The sequence below is a fragment of the Carassius gibelio genome, chromosome B20 (assembly GCF_023724105.1).
Source record: "Carassius gibelio isolate Cgi1373 ecotype wild population from Czech Republic chromosome B20, carGib1.2-hapl.c, whole genome shotgun sequence".
Lineage (NCBI taxonomy): Eukaryota > Metazoa > Chordata > Actinopteri > Cypriniformes > Cyprinidae > Carassius > Carassius gibelio.
Window position 1 is genome coordinate 2,453,175 of NC_068415.1, and position 20,789 is coordinate 2,473,963.

Sequence of the window (20,789 nt, forward strand, 5' to 3'; positions counted from 1 at the left end):
ACACCATGCTTATTTCACATTGCATATTTTCATATTGCCCTTATTTTATTACTGAATGTTTACTGAATATTTGCATTTGTTTTCCATGCGACGGTCAATATCCGTCCAAGTGCTGAAACCACTGAGTGGATCGTTTAATATGGTAATCATGCATTAATATTAATACTGCTGCTGCATGCATATGCATGAGGTCTATATGCAAAGGAACAAAGATTAGCGTTCAGAAATCAATAAAGCATGTTAGCACAATTTTCAAGAGTGGAATACTAATTGATTCAAAAGATGCAAAAAGGCTTTCATTTTAAAGCAAATAACAAAAACAACCACGAGTGCTGAGAAAACCAAAAGGCTTTTATTTAATTAATTTTTTTTATTCAGCAAGGATGCATTAAATTGATCAGATGTGACGGCAAATACATTTATTATGTTGCACAAGATTTCTATTTCAAATAAATAACTTTTAAAACGTTATGTTTATCAAAGAACCCTGAAATAAGAAATGTATCACGATTTTCAGAAAAAAATATTACCCGTTTCCAATATTGATGACAATGAAAAAAATGTCTTGAGCTGCAAATCAGCATGTTACTGTAGCATGATTTCTAAAAGACCATGACACTGAAGACTGGAGTAATGATGCTGAAAATTCAGCTTTGATCAGGAATAAATGACATTTTAACATTTCATAATATTACTGTTTTACTGTATTTATTTGCTTCGTGAAAGTGTGAAATACACAACACTTTTGAAAGTATAGTCTTAGTTATTGAGACTTTTGAGAAGCTCCTTTGATCTGAAAAAAAAAGAAAGTTATGTGGCATGAAATACAATCAGTGAAGAAAGCTATAATGAATAATTAGATTAAGGTTTCTCCAGGCTGCAGCGATATTATCCCAAGCAACCTTCCAATTAGATTCAGATTACAAAAGTTCCAGGTCTTTAATACAATAAACATCCAATTAAGATTTAATAGGAACATTCTAATATTTTATCATATCATTTGGATGCCTCAGACTTCATGAAGGCTTATTCAGAGCCTTTTTGCTTTAAGAGAAGCACATAACTGTAAAGTAAAAGAAAAACGAACACCCTGGAAGATTAAATTAGCCTTTCAAGTCCTGAAATGAACGAATAGACCCTGATTCCATAATGTGAATTACGCCTCTCTTATCTGCAGCTTGTAAAAGAAGTAGGTCGGTCCGCTGTAAGCAGCTTTGCATCATGATAAAGAGCTACAGAATCCAGTTCATTTTATAAACACCTGCGCTTAATAATGAGGTCGAGTTAGTCATTTACATCATGACTGTACATTTAGTATAGAGACTGTTCAAAATTCATAAATAAAGAAAAGAACTTACTCGTCCACAAGGTGTTCTGCTGAATTTCTTCTGTTTGATGCAAAAGATGTTATTTTGAAGAATGTGGAGAGTTGATGATCCCCATTGACTTCCATAGTTTTTTTTGGAAGACAATGGATACCATCAATTCTTCGGTTATCCACATTGTTCAAAATATCTTCTGCTGTGTGCATCAGAAGAAGCAAACCTCACACAGGTTTGGAACTTGAGGGTGAGAAAATGATGACACAATATTCATTTTTGTGTGCATTATCCCTTTAAATATTTAGGAAACCAGCAGAGATGGAATTATTCGGACAGCACAGCAAGAGCGGATAAAGAGAGAGAAATTGGGAAGCTTGTGGCCCTCAGGTGTTAGCAGGGAAGCTCTTTTCCCTTTGGACCCTGGACGTTCCTCTATTACACAAAGGACCCTATCAGCTCCCGTCTGCTAGAAACACACTTCAAAGAGCGCACATGGCTCAGTGTTCAAGGCTGCAAATATATATCTGCAATATATGCAAATGGGAACTAATATATATATATGCATGCAAATGAAAGTGCCTGAGGACTATTGAATTTAAGCATAAATGAAACATGTTATTAGAGCGCAGAAAGCTCAGTTCAATTCAATCTAACGAGTGTGAGACACAAGCATCAGAGGCGCAGAACTTCAGAACTGCTGATGGAGAGCAAAACGGAGTCTGATACAGGAGCGAACGGCGGCCAAATGACATTACAGTGAGTGAATTACTGTCAGTCACTGCCACATGCAGCTCTCCGGAGGAAATTACAAGGGTCGCGAGATTAGTCAGAAGATGATGATGATGGAGACTGAAGCCTGAAGATCACACAGATACGGCGATGAAAACGAGGCAAGAAGATCTGAATCCTGCAAAATGATTAGCGGATACGAACAAACCTCTAATCTTATGGTAAGTGTGCTTTTACTTTTTAAAAGCAATCAGACTGAAGGTTTTCACCTGCTGCTGCATGATGAAATCGGTGGAAAAATCCAACAGACTTACTTTGAAAGAGGAAGCCGAGCCATATCTACAAACCAGAAAACCACTGAGACCTGATGAAGGGATCTTTTCAATAGGACCAGTAAGAATCCACTCAATACCACAGTAAACGCATATCAACATGTTAAAATCATCTAGAACACGCGAGTAACTGCATAGCAACATTACATTAATCCAAAACACGCTAGCAACTGTAGAGCAATGCTACAGCCATCCAGAGCATCCTAGTAACTGCATACACCTATAACTATAACATACACCTATAACATCATAGCAAGCACACAGTAATATGTTAAAAGCACCAGAGTACTCCAGCATCCATATGACAATGCCTTGGCAATCATCTCAAATGTCGTGTCAACACAAAACTAAATACGCAGCAATGTGGGGGAACTTTTCTGCTGATAGTCAAAGTCTGGCTTTGCATACTAAGTGCAGCGGACAATATTCTTAATCATAAGAGACCTTTCAGTGAAGAGAAGCTATTTCATTTTCTGTGTTTTTGTGTGTGTTTTTGGCAAATGCTACTATGAAGAATGTCTGTGGCTGAATATTTTCCTGGGCTCGGAGGCAATTTTAATTGCACATATAATGCTATTGACAGAAAGCACACATATCTTCAGCCGGCCTGAGGGTGTGAGTGCTGAGTCTCTATGAAACAAATCAACGTTATGATGTGTGGAGAAAGCTTGGTAATAATGCACCACACACACACACACAGACACACACACACAGGCTGTTGTCAAAAACCATTCAATTTTATATCAGCAAAGGCTGCAAACATTATATTGCTTTGAGCATCATTTCCCTATCTATCCAGTAGGTTTTTACCATCACTTTATGATAGTAGTATGTGCATGAATAAATGACATAAAACACTAAAGTGCCTTTAGGCATTTAAAAAGTGCATTGTTGAAGATTTAAGAAACGTTTTGTTATTTTGGCAGAAAGGCGATGTTCTCTAAAACAATGTTTCAACATGGCTGCAGTAACACAAACTTTATATTTGTATTTTATTATTCAATAATGTATTATTATCAGAATGAGCTTTATGAGGTTTATTGCTAGGTATGTTTTCACAGGAATTTGTTTTCATGACAGAAGCTTCCGCAGTGCAACAGAAAAGAGCTGCAATCGGGCCATAAAAGTTAGGTTTCGACAGGTTTCGGCCCGAGTCCGACAAGTAACTTTTGAGCCCGAACCCGTTTACAGCCCGACATTATTCAAATGTGCGCACGCACACAGCTCTTTTGCCTTTTTTCAAGAATATGTCATTTATACATGTTTTAACATAATTTATTCATAACTAACCACTTGGAAGTTGGACTAAAGAAATAAAATAAGTCCTCTGTGACATCTTAACATCTCAGCACTTTAAATAGACATATGCTCATTTAACCCATAAACAGACCAACGCACCAATAAAAACAAGTCTTTTTTAACAAATTAAATTAAGATACATTTTTAATTAAGATGGGTATTTGGCAATAACGAAATTAAGATAAAGGCTCCGCCGGATTTGCATCGCCACTAGCAGCTGACATTAAAGGGACAATAAGTAACTTTTTAGGTATTTTATTATCTAAAATCAATATTTTTATTCATAAATATGCCCTCAATGGTGTACAAATACCTATGCCAATGTTTAAACTAATCCTCGTAAATGAAGAATTTATTATCTTTATATACATGGGACGGGTAGGTCGACGGAGGCTTCCATGTAGTTCCGCCATCTTGCAAAACTATAATAGCAGAGAGGGACAAAAAGTACTAAGCCAACGCGTTTCCACAGCGCGTTTTCGGTCAGAGCAAGAAACGCAGGTGCAGAGCAGTGAGAGGCGCTTGAAACTGCACCGGCAAGTTTAAAAGTCTGGATTGCATTCTTATTATGGACCATACATATGCCGCACCACAGGAGAAGAAAACATCGTCGCCAAAACAGTCAAAAATAGAACGTAAAAGGAAACGTGACCTTAGATTACAGAAAACAAGAGTTAATGTCGGGGAAGCTTTTTCTAGGTGGAAAGAGCTAATGCTTGATAAAGATTTCAAAAGAGACGCTGAAGTGGCCAGTTTTCTTCTAGACAGGTAAGTCAGTGTTACAATCTATATTACAATATTTTTTTTATATCTAACAATGCACATTATTCAGAAAATATAACGAATAAAGAAGACATAACTACTAATTACAATATTTCATGTTTTCCACAGTCAGTAATTCATACTGTAACATTCGTTTGTTAGTTGTCATGTTGCTGTTTGTGTGAAATAACACACCTGTTCACCTGAAGGAAAACTCGACGAAGTGCTATTAGAAGACATCCTGTCAAAGCTTTTTGGTACATATGGCCTACCGTAGATGCAACGCACATTTGAAAAAGCGAGGCGCTGGAGAGCAAAATTAGTTTGAATGCAAAATATAATTTCACCACTAGATGGGAGAAATTCCTACTTAGTGTCCCTTTAAAAGAATAATGCCAACATTAGCGTAAATACTCTGTCAACATTATGCATTTAAGACTCAATGAATATTTAGTTATCATTTGAAACCTTTACTCACAGCGATTAGGCTAAGCCTCCATGTTTTTGTGAAGGAAAATGATTGAATCCACTGTTGATGTCTTCAGCGCGCTCCTGCGCTCACTGATGATGCGTCATTATTCACTCATTATTCTCATTATAAACCTGGTCAAAACTTTTCCACACTTCAGACTTTGCTTTAGTTGGTGCAACCAAAACATAATCGCCAGAGGCAAGCCTCTGTTACACCTAATCAGCATCCATTTTCACATCTTTCTTGCACTAATCGAAACACATCACATGATCGGACGTTCAACTCGCAAACCGGAGCGCAAGCCCGAGCCCGGCCCGAGCCCGCGTAAGAGGGTATAAATTAAGCCCGACCCCATCGGGACACACACATATATGTACAGTATGACGAACTCTGCTGCAAAAGCCTCTTAGATCTAAAACTTTCTTCTAAAACAAGTATTTTTCTCAGGCTCTAATGTGAAAGTTCATTAATTTCACTTTAATGCCAATGAGTAGGTTCTATTTATTGCCATTAAAGTGAAAATTTGAATGTAAATATAGGATCATGAGAAAAATGCTAATTTCTGAAGAAGATTTCAGATGGCACTAAGAAGCTTTTGCATCCAAGCTCTTCATATATATATTCAAAAGAACTCAACACAAATGAGCACTATTCATAGTGAATCTTGCCTTAAACCCCACTAATAAATACAGCTGTTTCATAATCAATATTCCTCCAGTTCCCTGCTGCTGGACCTATCAGAGATCTGGGATTGTTATCATGGACCTCCAGGTTTAGAGCAGATCAATGAGAGACTGAGACCCGACCGAGGCTGAAAGACACACAAGAGCCACGATGGACGATCTGTTTGGTTTTAAAGCACAGAAGACATTGATCAGATCAAGATTTATATCTGAAACAAATGGCCCTCCTTCAGCCTGACAAAGACAAATGACCAACGTAGCTCTATTCAATCTAGATTGGCTTTCTGGATCCATAGAAAAGCTGTTTTTGAGAAACTACACGCTTGTGTGCTACAGCTTCGAGCCCGCTTCCCATAAAACTAAACATCACTGCACTGTAATCAACACGTTTCCCAATTATTTAATTGTGGTAGCTGTAATCCTTAATTATTTCTTCAGTTAATTTTGTAGTCCTGATGCAATCACTGATGATCTTGTTCAGAACTTGCTTTCTCCAGGTCCTCAGCAAAAAACACTTTTTCTTTGACATTTTGCACAATACTCTGACATTTGCTGTGCAGCGTCAAAAGTCAGCCAATGAAACCATGACAGCACCAAATTTCCTCCAAACTAGTATATGCTCTTTATATATTGTGACTTTTTCCACCAGAATTTTAGAAAACCTCCCTTATGTCTCTCCAGAACATCCTGCAAAACTCCTCAGACTCTGAGTCACACGTCACAAAACTGCAAGAACTCTGTGTGCCTCAATAAAAACAGTTATTGAGAGGAAAATAAATATGAGTTCAGTTTACAGTGAGACTTCTTTTAGCATTTTAAGTTAGGAAATTAATTCCAATTAAAAATATATATTAAAACATGCACATTTTAAAATTTATATTATTTAAGTATTTACATTTATCCAATAGACTTTCAAAATTATGAATATTAAATATTATAGTAATTACACGCACGCACACACACACACGCACACACACACACACACACACACACACACACACACGTATATAAATCATGGTTGAAAGCTACGGCCAGACTGGCTCAGTTTTGCTCAAAAGTAAATTTAGAATCATGGGATTTTATAATTTATAAAACAACAAAACGATAATATACAAATATATGTTTTTACAATGCTTTAAAATATTTTGTAACATTTTACAGCATATTATTAATATAATTATAAACAAATAAATATAAAATAAAAACAATCATTATTGAGAGGAAAATAAATATGATTTCAGTTGAGCTTTTTAATTCAGTTAAAACAGTTTAAAAATTCAAAACAAATGTTAATAAAAACATTCATATGTTATTAGTATTACACTAACATTTCTGCATTTCTCTGATGCTTTTATCAAAAGTGACTTGCAAAAAACGATTAATATTAAGATTATAAAATTTTAAATAAAAAAAACATTTCTAAACCTGTTTTTCTAATATAATTTATTAATATTAAAACAACAATCCAATAATATACATATTATAATTGTAAGAAGATTTTAAAATCATGTATATGTTATATATATATATATATATATATATATATATATATATATATATATATATATATATATATATATATATATATATATATATATATATATATATATATATATATATATATATAAACATTACACTGCAAGAGCTCTAATAAAAAACAACAATTATTGAGGGAAGTAATTAAAAACAAATGTTAATAAAAACATTCACATTTTAATATCAGTATTCTATGGAGCCAAAAGAGTATCAATAAAGATAAATGCACACACTACATTCACATATGCACACATAGGATTCATACATGCACACACATGATTCATGAATACACACAGAGGATACACAAATGCGCACAAAATTCACAAATGCACACACAAAATGTAAAAAAGCACAGAAGATTCACAAATGCATACAAAATTCAGAAATGCACACAAAATTCAGAAATGCACACACAATTCAGAAATGCAAACAACATTTACAAATGCACTCAAGATTCACAAATGCACAGGACAAGATTCAGAAATGTATTTCTGATGCACACACACATATATCTTGATTTACAAACTGCTTGTGGTCTGTGAACTTCACTGCATTTGTGTGTGAAGACTCCTCTGACTTGGCTCAACACACAAATGCCTTTTTTTTAAACAGGGAATGATCTGCAACCAATCAGATATCTCCCTTGTTTGAGCCAATCACAAGAATGCACCCCACATGGGGGATTGTTTACTTGTAAGCCAATCAGCGAATGACTCACTTTCCTCAGCGAACGACTCACTTTCCTCAGCGAACAATTCACTTTCCTCACGCAGCGAACGACTCACTTTCCTTAGCGAACGACTCACTTACCTCACGCAGCCGGACACCCACTTTGCGCAGCAGGAGACTCACTTTCCGCAGCCGGAGAGTCACTTTCTTCTCGCTCGCAGCGAACGACTCACTTTCCTCATGCAGCGAACGACTCCCTTTCCTCACGAGTCACGCAGCGAGCGACTCACTTTCCTCAGTGAATGATTCACTTTCCTCACCCAGTGAAGTTGAGCGAACGATTCCCTTTCCTCACGCAGTGGCGACTCACTTTGCGCAGCCGGAGAGTCACTTTCCTCTCGCAGCGAACGACTCACTTTCCTCACGAGTCACGCAGCGAACGATTCACTTTCCTCACCCAGCGAAGTTGAGCGAACGATTCCCTTTCCTCACGCAGCGGCGACTCAATTTGCACAGCCGGAGAGTCACTTTCCTCTCTCAGCGGACCACTGACTCTCTCTTCATGTAGGGACCGAATATTATAATTAAAGTGACTTCTATATTGCATCCAAAATAATATTTAGATATACTTAAAATAGATATACTTAAAATACTTAGATATACTTAGATATACTTAAAATACAAATTTATGAATCCATGGTAAAAAAAAAATCTGCAGTCACAGTCTGGGCTATATGTATTGAGACATTTTTAAATTTATATTTTGTAAAAAATAATAAAAAATAAACCTGAATTGTAATCTAAACATCTGTATTTCCATACAATTTCATAAATAGGCTGTGTGAATGGGTTCATGTGATTGGCTTATAAGTAAACAACCATGTGGAGTGCGTTCTTGTGATTGGCTAAAAGAAGGGAGACATCTGATTGGTTGCTGATCATTCCATGCATTTGTGTGTCAAGCCAAGTCAGAGGAGTCTCAAAATTCACAGACAAATGCAGTGAAGTTCACAGACCGCAAGCAGTTTGTAAATCAAGATATATGTGTGTGTGCATCAGAAACACATTTCTGAATCTTGTTCTGTGCATTTGTGAATCTTGAGTGCATTTGTAAATGTTGTTTGCATTTCTGAATTTTGTGTGCATTTCTGAATTTTGTATGCATTTGTGAATCTTCTGTGCTTTTTAAATTTTGTGTGTGCATGTGTGAATTTTGTGCACATTTGTGTATCCTGTGTGTGTATTTATGAATCATGTGTGTGCATGTATGAATCCTATGTGTGCATATGTGAATGTAGTGTGTGCATTTATCTTTATTGAGACTCTTTTGGCTCCATAGTATTCTACAGACAATTCTGCATTTAGCAGATTATAGACATGGGATTTTATGTCTACAGAACTCATATGCTTCTATTTCTCTTGTTCTGTTAGAAGCACAAGAGCTGACACTGTATGGAGGGCACTACACTCACATCAGACAGAATCGGGCCAAACGCTGCACATGTTAGAAACGCTATTTGGTGACAGAACTCAGCCTTGACACCATAAACCAAACTGTGTCTCAAATATAATATTCACCAACAAATTAATCTATAATACACAATGCATCTTTATTTTATTATTTATCAGCATTAGCTTACAATCTGCACAGGAGTGGAAAAACTGGAACTCAAGATAAAATAATGTTATCAGAATCATTTATACATGTGAAAATCTAATAAATAGTTGTACTTTGGTTCAAAAGAAAGACAGGAATCATGTATTTGTTGCAGTTTTTCTGCTGGTTAAGGGAGAATACAAGACTTCTTCACCTTACAAATGGCTGTTGAAAGCAAAAATAATATGAAATGAATATATGTGACCCAGGATCACAAAACCAGTCTCAAGTCTCTGGGGTATAATAGTCAACAATACATTGTTTGGGTCAAAATGATTTGCCAAAAATCATTAGGATATTAAGTAAAGATCATGTTCCGTGAAGATATTTTGTAAATGTCCCACTGTGCATTGCTAAGAAACTAATGTAAAGGCAATTTTCTCAGCATTTAGATTTTTTTGCAGTTTTTCATATAGTCGTATCTGTCAAATATCATAATATCCTAACAAACCATACTTCAATGGAAAGCTTATTTATTCAAATCCATAAATGCATTTATTCAAACATAAATGCACACATACAGTATGCACAAACTGTGAAATGCTGAAGCAAAACACCAAAATAAGTCAGAAATACGTTTAACTAATTAGATGCAAAGCAGTGTTATTTGACTGTAGTGAGCTGCTTTACCGTAGTGACTGAGCCATGCGCCGCAGGTCTTCGTTCTGCTGCTTCAGTCGCTCCAGCTTGGTGAGGATCTTTGCCAGCTCACGGCTGGAGCGTGGCACATCTTCGTTGTCTCTCACCAGATGTCCCCCGATATAAAAGAGCAATGTCCCCCAGGCCAGCAGGACCAGCGCTATCCAGCGCCAGGAGCCCGTCCATGGACGCATGCTGCCACCAAACTCCAGTCACAACCGATGGACGCCGGGCATGCTGGGTCTTAAAGTAGAGCTCTTCAAGTGGGGCGTCCAGAAGCGGTTGTGTCTATGTAGATACATCAATAGACCGTGGATATTTGTGCATCATGACAGATCTACCATTCTGTATCTACACTTGATGACTGTGGGGTTTGTAAGCTTCACTGGCGTCTCATTGGCTTTAACAGTTTTTGGAGTCCAAAAGTTGGGATCTCTGAATGCATTACTGCTCTGGAGAAAGAAAGAGAAAAAGATGTTACATGGTCGGTGGGTTAGAAGACAGCAGAGAAAAAACAATTTTCAAGCAACTATCTGTCATTGATATCTAAGGTTAAACATCATCAATCAAAAGGTTTCAATACATGCAAGATTCACAACAGGTGCATAATATATACATGTCTGCTCTAACATTGACAAATCTGAAAGGTTATATAAATAATAGATCTAACGTTGTATATTACAAAGTTAAGGCTTTTTGTTTGGTTTTGTATGAGAAACACTGCAAGTAAGAACAAAACTAACTTTTCTATGCGACCCTGCAAGCAAAGTAGAACTGTCCTTAAATAATAAATGAAGTTGTCAACACTGCAAACGCATGACCCTTCAAAATGTACAGTGCAAGAGAACCAGAACATTTCTGTTTAAAATCAACAAAGCTGACCAAACTGCAAGTGAGAAATGCAACAAGCATGCAACTGTGCAACACTCCAATTAAACACATCAAAACTATAATCTTCCTGTTTGAATCAATGACATTGCCAGCACTTGATATGCATAACGGCAAGGGTGCAATGCAGCAAAACTAGAACACTGCCAGTGTGTGATCCTGCATCATTACTAAAGTGTTCCTGTTAGAATCAACAAAGCTGTTTACACTGGATGCATGCAACGCTGCAAGAGAACATGTGTTGCAGTTGTAATTTAACGCACTGCAAGTGCATGTCTTTGCAACACTGCAAGCGATGACAGAACTAAAGTTCCTTTTATAATCAATGAAGCTGTTTACATTGCAATTGCATGCAAAACTGCAATTGTGCTGTTCAGCCATTCTATTCCTGTTGTAAATCAACAAAGCTGTGCTTACTGCAAGCATGCAGCATTGTAACAAAACAACTAGAATGTTTCGGGTTATAATTAATTAAACTCACTGCATGTGCAGGTTATTGCAACACTGCAAGCAGAGAGACACAACAATAATATTCCTTTTATAATCAATGAAGCCGTCTACACTGCAAACGCATGACCCTGCAACATTGCAAGAAATAGGATGTTTCTGTTTAAAATCAACAACACTGACAAATCTGCAAAAGAGAAATGTAACAATTAAAATGTTCCTGTTACAGTCAACAAAAGTTGTTTACATTGCAGGCATGTGTGATCATGCAACACTGCAAGAGAGAAATGCAATTAAACTAAAATGTTCCAGTAATAATTAATTAAACTCAAACTGCATGCAGGCCATTGCAACACTGCAAATAGTGTGTGACAGTGAAGTTGTCTAGACATTTGCATGACTGTAAGTGTGGAATTATTATATAAACATTTTAGCCTCACACACTCCATATTCCTAAGACCAAATTTTATTTTAATGCTTACTTTTTTCTGATAAAGTGTTTCTGTTTTGAGACACTACTTCAAATCCAGAGTCCTGATTCAAAACAGTTGCTACAGAGAACACAGCGGGCTAATGAAAATGAACTGAAAACATCCAAATACAACTAAAACACACAAATAAAAATGCAGTTCCTCACAGCCCTGCCTCAGCACCCACAAGGATTGATCAAAATGACAATCTCATGACAGATGTGAGGAGACTCTTAAAATGCCTGGACCCGCTGCGGCTCCTCACCGCGTACATCTGTTCTGCCCTCATCTTCACGTCTCAACTCTTTCCTTCTCACGGATTCAGACCCTGACAGCTAAATCCCCCTCGTTCCCCCAGACATGTCCCGCAGATGTTGACACATGCTTTGTGACCAATCGCCATGCTGTCAAACTGATGTGATAAGTGCACTGGAACGACCCAAGAAAACCCAGCATCATCAGTTTTCCTCCAGGAATGAGTGAGACATTCATTGCTGACAGCGATTTGCTGCGATATAAGCATTGGCAACCACAGGCGATGCAATGCTGTTGAGGAGAGTTTAACTTTATGCAAAATTAACAGAGTTATGTGGTAGCTACCAGTGGGAATAAGAGCATAAATTAAGCTTTTCTAGATGCAACAACTACAAAACTCTCATTATAATGAATAAAGCTGTCTTCTCAGCAACATTGCAAACCAACGACGCACAAAACTAGAATGATCCCTTTATAATCGGTGAGGATGATAAAGATATCATGTTGTTGTTTTATCTTAGAAAGCACAGTTTAAAAAATTCCTGTTTTAAATGAACAATGCTGACTATACTGTAAGTGAGAAATGCAACGAAAACTAAAATGTCCCTGTTATAATAAAAAAACGTGTCTACAGTTCACTGCAATGCAAAGAAACACAACTGGAATGATCCAATTATAACTCATATCTCTCACTGCAAGTGCATTTCATAACAACACTGCAAGTGGTGTGATAGTACTAGAACTGCAAGCAAGCAATGCAACAAAACTAAATTCAGATGCATTGATCTGGTTTTAATCGATGCAGTTTCTACAGTGCAAGCGTGCAGCTCTGCAACACTGACCAAACAAAATGTTGGAATCAACAAAATTCACTGCAAATACATGTCTTTACAAGCCCTGTGACAGAACTACAACAAATGCATGATCGTAAAACACTGCGGGTGTGCAATGCAACAGAACTACAGTAGAATGTTTCTGCTTTAAAATCAACATAGCTGACTACACTGCATACATGAAACAGTGCAAAGAAACAAAACTAGAATGATCCTGTTTGTTTTAATCAATGTAGTTTACAATGAACACTGCATGCAAACACAACTAGAATGTTTCTTATAAATCTACAAATTTGCTGCAAGTGCATGCTATAGCAAGCAATGTGACAACTAAAATACTGCTTTTATAATCACAGATGCTGTCTACAAACACATGGCACTGCTACAACGCAAGTGTGCAATGCAACAGAATGAGAATGTACCCGTATAGATACATTCTAAAAGTCTAAAGTACAAAATAAAGTACTTTTTCTTAACAAGCATTATTCACAAGTGCATGTCCTTGCAACAATGCATGCAATGCAACAAAATAAACAATATTCCTGTTACCTCAAAACAGAATTCTACACTGCAAGTATGCAAATGCATTTCTGTAAACACATGATACAACAAAACTATTTACTGTTATGATCTGATCAACAGCACTGCAAGACAGTAATGCGAAAAACTAGAATGCTAATATTTAGAGCAAAACTGCCAGAATACCTGTTGTAGACATCATAAAGAGATCATTCTAGTTTGTTGCATATCTCTCAATGCAAATGGAGCATTAAAGAGAAATATGACAGAACAGCTTTTAATGCATCTTTATTGAATATTAACAGGACATCAGTTTTCATTAAAAGAGAGAAAGACAGAATCCAGTGTGAGGGCTGATGAGGGATGATATGTCTGCAAAGAGTGAAGTTAAAGCAAGGAGCTTGTGTCATCATTTGATCTTCTAATTCCCCTGTAGTAACATCACAGTTGAGTAATTGTGTTCAGTTACATGATCTTTCAGCCACACTGTGCACTGATGTAAAAGTCAAGCCACATCCGATTTTCCTGCCATTTCTCTGATTAGAGACTGGGGGGATTCATTAAGAATGAGTCACAGCTGCTGATAGCACTGTGTTTTCTTTACAAGCCAAACTATGGAAGCCTGATTCTGCTGCAGAATAATAATAACAATAATAATAAACATAATCGCAACTTTCATCAACTCTCGATCCCACTAAATATTCTGTATACTCTGAAATGCATTACGTTATGGAATTGAAATTTGTTGCAAACAGCATTTTTGTATCATTTACACCTAAAACTCACCAAACAGAGCGTCAGAAATGTCCTCCTGTACTCAGGATGGACTGTTTCAGGGTTTTGACAGGAGGAAATGACACAGCAGCAGATGTGCTCGAGATCTGTCAAGCGATCATCATCTAGATATGTTTATGGAGTCTAACGGGGGTTTTATGTTTCCTCTGTAAATAGAGGCTAATGAGGACAGAAGATCAACAACGGAAACAGGTCTGTCAACAACAGAGTCTCTTGTTAACAGTGCCTTGAGATTAGCATAGCACATCAATTAAGATTAAGATGCATTTATGATAATAAAAAAAAAAGTTTTATAACACTTATCAGGTAAGCCTATAGCTATACTGTACAAAAATAAGTCATGTGCCACTTTGTATGGAAGAAAAAGATAAAAAGCTACTTGTGTGTGTACACACAACTGAATACTACCCATTACTGAACATGTGATGCTGCAGATTTTATAAGCTGCGCTCAGGCAGTATGTCGTTTTTGATGTTTTTGAAAGAATCTCGAAAGAATTTGAAATAGCAATTCGTCACAGCATTATAGATGTCTTAACTGTCACTTTTGATCAATTTAATACATCTTTGATGAATAAAAGTATAAATTATAATATAAAACCCTTTTGTAGAAGAAAAAGAAAGCCTCATACCTCATGCAATTTGTGATGTTCTTTAACCTGAAAAGACATTAAATTAAATTAAAACATTAAAACCCTCTCAGCTTGTGAAAGGTTCCGCCCTCTTTTCCCATCATGCTTTGCTTCCCCAGTAACGCCTCCTCTGACCTTTCAGACTCAAAGCTTCATCATCTTTATGGTGCTACACGACTGTCATTTACCTGTCAATCACTCAGAAGAAAGGTCAACCCAAATGACCCCCCCGACCCGACACGATGTCCCCAGAACCCAGACAGAGGGTCGTACATCACACAGCGGTACCTGCCCGCAATAAACCTCCCCATGAGCGCTGAATGATGCATGCATGACCTCACCATGAATTATACTTAAGGTCAACGTTTTGACGGATTACAACAGGAGACTTGCAGTGCATGTCTTTGTGTGTTTGTGTGTGTGTGTGTGTGTTAGTGGGGCCTACAATGATCCAGCAAAGGGGAATGACAATCTAGGACAGGATTCATACGGGAGATGCTGGACGCTGTTAATCAAACCAGGACAGGGGCACAGGGATCTGCCAGAACCACATCAAAACAAGAACACAAACTCAGCAATCATCCATTTAGAAATCTGTGCTTTTCCTCAAAAACTGGGATAGACTGTGTCATAGAAGCTTCTACTGTACTGAGAGATCGGGAAAGTTATTAACCTGTTCTAATAAACTATAGAAAACACAGACTGACATCAACTCCAGCTGAATCCAGCCAAACTCTACACTATTGTTTCAATGCTACTAATTATAATGATGGTGTTTAATAAACATTTATTATATGTAGGTATTAAATTATTATGTCACTTGAAAAGAGAGAATCACTTTGGCTTATAGTAACATCAATTTACTACTACAAGTACTACTAATAATAACAATTATGCATAATGAAAAAAAAAATTGAATAATAATAAAAATAATAATAATCATAATAATATTATAATTATAATAAATGATGTAAAAATCATAAATAAATAAAATAAAATAAATAAAAAATGTAAAATATTTTTTTTTATAATAGTACATACTATATACTGTTATAATACACTAACTTGTTTATTTATTATTTTTTTTCATTGAATTTATTTAAAGGAATTAATAATTTAATTGTATAAAAAAGGGGATGACACCTTTAAGATAAAAGCATCCCAAAAAAGCAGTTCTAACATAGCACAAGACAAAACAGAGAAAACAGAGAAGAGTAGAATTCTTCACAATTTCAACAGATTTTAATTTCCTTTTATAATGTATATAAATGCTGAAAACTATTCTAGGAGTAAAATCTTTACTGTTATTATATTTATGATCATGCTCACACCATTTCTTGGGAAACACGACACGAGGTCTTCTTCTGAAAACATTAATAAGTGAGCAACACGCATCAGACGAGATCTCCAGATGTATGATCACACAATCTTCAGGAGATTACAGGATTAAACTCCAGCCTCGTAATCTTAAAGTGGAGAAAGTATAAGAACTTGAGCCCTGAATCTCCATCATGTCCTTGACTCCAGGGGAAACATCCCTGCAGTAAGAGACTGTCAGTCATGTTAGAAAAGACACCATCAGCTAAACGTCAAAATAACTTGTGTGTGACACGTAACTCTATAAACTCACTGCCCAGAACAGTTTGCTGACGCTCAATATTGTGGTAATGTGACATCGACACAAAACACCACGGTTTTACAGCATTTAAAAATCAACTGAGGATGGCTTTCAAATTCAAGTTGAACTTCTGTATTTGAACATGAAGCAGAATTGCAATTAAAATTCAAATGAACTGAAATTTAAAAGTAACAAGAAAATCTGAAAAGTGGTTTCACAAACGATTTGGAAAAAGTATCAAAGGTTTGAAGGTTTATAGACCTTACTGAGAAAAAAAATAAATAAAAATAAATAAAATTTTAAAGTGAACAATAACAGGATAGAATTAAAGATTAAAAGATAAACCGATAGACTGAACGATAGACTGAATGATAAAACAATAGACAGAACAACGAATTAAACAAATTAACTATAGATTGAACAATCGAACAAAAGATTGAAAAATAAAAACAGAATAGATTGAAAGAAAACGACAGAACGATAGCATGAACGATTGAACAATACACTGAATGATTATGGAGTAGATTGAATGATAAAAATACTACATTATAAAATGAATGGATTAAATTATAGTAAGGGTGCAACGAGTAACCGTGAGCCGTTTGATTTACGGATAGGAGTTTATATTAATGTACGTCTGAGGGGAACTTAACTGTCCTTAAAAAAAACTTTAGATGGTATTTTTTTCTTTTTATCTGTATAATGCATATTAAAGTTCAAAAGTTTACGGCGGTAACCAAGAAAACACTTAAAGCGCCACCTGCTGGCAGAGAGTGAATCTGCATCTCGTTCAGTTCGTCTGCTGTTTCTGCTTCATGCAGATATTTCTTCTGAATAGTTTCAAAAAACTAAAGTCAAACCATTCTGTTTTTGCTTCAGATTTCAAAATTATACAATCTAATTTAGATTAAACTCTGCTCATGTTGCATGTATGCAGCATCTTTGTGTGGATCGTGATTCAAATGCAGTGGCTGCCTCTCGTTTTAAATGGAAAGAGCACAGCCACAGACAAAGCCTTGTTTTGTTTATATGAAGAAATATATTTTATTTGTGTTACTTGTTTGATTTGGGCCTTATTTTAAAATTTCAATTTAGTTTTGTTATTTACATTTACATTATATTTAATGTTATTTAGCAGACACATTTATCCAAAGTGACTTAGAAATTAGGACAACAGAAGCAATCAAAACCAAGAAAAGAGCAAAGATATCCAAGTGTTATATTAGTATATTGTTATAGTGCTATATTTCAATTTCACAAAGAAATGTGCAGCATTATGTCCAAACAATAAAACAAGGACAAAATTAATTTAATAGTTTGTCTTAAATCTAATTGCGTTGTCGTGAATCAATTTGAATCGTAAAATCTGAATTGTGAATCAAATTGAATCATGAGTTGAGTGAATCATTATATACCTAAATGATAAGACAGATATAAACTCTCTCTCTCTCTCTTGCTCTCTCTCTGTCGCTCTGCTCTTCTTTAGAGTTGGGAAAATGTTGTTTAAGTGTTTTGCAAACAAGGCTTTAATTAGACACCAGAGCAAATAATGAGCAGTCAGACGTCTCGTCTTTCATGTCTCACCGTCTCTCGTCTGTCTCTCGTTCATTAGTGAGGTGCAGCTCCAGCTGCTGAGGCCAGATGTGCCCTGCAGAACAATGCAGTCAAGGTCAGAGATCCCAGCAGCTATCGATCCTGCTCTCAGAGCGCTAAAGCACCGCCAGACCATGTGCTTTCATCCACACTCTGAGCTGAAGGGACTTACACTTACAGGGGCCGGGTTAAAGAAAATAAATAAAAAATCCAATAGGACATAAAAGACACAAAAGGAACCACTTTACCCTCAGAGTTATTTCTTCAACAGAAATGAGATAAAACTGATCTAAAGGAGACTCTCTCCTGCTACTAGATCTCAGCAATGACTCCAACTGTACTCATTCAAATCTCAATATGAACAAGCATTTCTCATCCAATAACGAAATCAATTATTAAAAAGGAAAAAAAATGCGTGCACACATCTCAATATAAGACGGTTATTCCTTCAATGAATAACTACTCAATATTTAAAAAATTTAAGTTATTATTTAAATATATTAAGTTATATATTTTTATTTATTTATATATTTAGTATTTACATTTAAATATTAAAGTGATTACAGTGGTGGCCAAAATTATTAGAACACTAGTATTTTTTATTTCTAGGTTTTGCTGAAGTGTGTCAGTAGGAAATATCAATTTACATTTCCAGACATTAATTTTATCATTTAATGTAATAATCCAGTGAGAGTTTTGTCTGACAACAGCCAGTGCTATATATATATATATATATATATTTTGCTTACAAGAGCATCATTGAAAAAAAAAAATTAAGTTTCATATCATGCTAATACATATTCATGGTAAAAAGGTTACACTGTACTGTATTAATATGAAGAAATGTTCATATTTTTACTGGTATTTTACCTGCATTTAGTATTTTGTACTTGTATTTTGAAAGCTGCGTTATGTTTTAGCGTTAATGAAAATGTCTGTAAAATTAATTGACCAATCGTGGACATATAATGCCATATAAGAATGAAAAAATCTGAGTAATTAATCACATCCTTGTTCAAAAGTTGGGCTCGTCTGGTTGATTGTTGGCTGTTGAAGGATCAAGCACTGAACTCAAGAGTCTGCTATCAAACACACACAGATCTGCGTGAAAGGTCTCCCGTGGAGAGCAGTGATTTGACATGCTTTCTTTCTTGAATGATCAGAAATGGACTGCAGGGGACAAACTTGACCTTTACTACCTGTGGTACATAACACACAGCTGCGGCGTCTCCGCTGTAATGAGCCGCGGTGACAGCTGACCTTTAGCGCTTCACAGGCTCCCGTCATAAAACTCCCAGCAGTCATTTACTTAAAACAACACGCCGGAGTGTATTTATGTAGCTGGAGAAATACATGACAAAAACTGCAAAGCTGGATATTTGTACTGTACTTCACATCTCTGTCTGCGCACCAGCATCACGGTCAAACACAGATGCAGGTTGAGAAGTTACCTTATACCAAAACTTTATCACAAACTAGTGACTTTATTAATCCCAAAATGCATGATTTTAGAAAGAAAATTCCTCCTAACAGTGGGGAAGTTAAGATAAATGAATTACAAAAAGTATTAATAAAAATACTTAATTGGCAAAAGAAATCTAAATAAATAAATAGAATACAAATATTAAATTCAAATAGCATAGAAAATATTTTATTAAAACTTCCTAAATTGCATTAAAATAAATTGAAATATTTAATTTAATATACACTTTTTTTTTTAGGTTTGGGGTCTGTAAGATTTTTGTCAGAAGCTGTGAAATATTACTTCAAGTGGTTTTCTATTAAAAATATTAAAAATATAATATTCTGTGGTGGCAAAGCTGAATTTTCAGCGGTCATTGCTTAATATCTTTGTGGAAACCACATTACATTTTTTTCAGGATTATTGTATGATTAGGAAGTTTAAAAGAACAGCATTTATGAATGTCTTTACTGCCACCTTGGATTAATTTAATGTATCCTTCCGATTTTTTTTTTTTTTTTAACTTAAATGACATATATACAGTATGTCCATAGTTTTGATTAATTTATATTTCCATTTTAGTTATTTTAGTACATCAGTAAAATAAAATGCAAAAATGGTATACATTTTATTTCAAGTAACAAACTTTTCTTTAATGGTTTTCATTTTAGGTTCAGTTTTAGCTATGACTATTACACCCCTGATGCCAGTATCATAAACATTGCTTCTTGTCCTCAAGTAGCACAGATAACTGTACACTTCAGGTAGCAAAGTAAAACCAGAGAGCAACATTACCCACTCCATGACTGTTTCTTACAATCGTAAAGAACAAACATTGACTTTTCTGTAACTGGCTTTTTTATGAGATGCATTTGAGGAGAATTTCTCCCGTTCGTGTTAATGCAAGTGATATACTGACTCAATATCTAATGCATCACTCAAATCAGAGAAAGCATGAGACCCAGTCTTCTACTGTAACCTTACAGTGTGTTTGTTTACTGTTGAATGCATGTGAGCTTCAGCTGAAACACACTCAAAAACAACATGTCTTTCCTTATTCAGCATGCAAGCTGCATTTTTAGGCTGCTTGTATTTGTATGATTGTTTCAGTTCTGCTGAATGCAATGTAATAGAAACATAATATCTCATTCAGCACATAAACACACATCTACTAGAAG

The 20,789-nt window shown here is 35.7% G+C and overlaps 1 protein-coding gene across 1 annotated transcript in view; it reads right to left on the minus strand.

Annotated features, from left to right (window-relative positions):
- LOC127983686 (alpha-(1,6)-fucosyltransferase-like) overlaps positions 1-20,789 on the minus strand; it is a 204,653-nt gene that overhangs the window by 24,537 nt on the left and 159,327 nt on the right. Inside the window, exon 2 of the mRNA XM_052585905.1 lies at positions 10,092-10,552. Within this exon, the coding sequence (XP_052441865.1) occupies positions 10,092-10,294 (203 nt within the window). The 5' untranslated portion in view covers positions 10,295-10,552. The remainder of the gene's footprint in view (positions 1-10,091; positions 10,553-20,789) is intronic.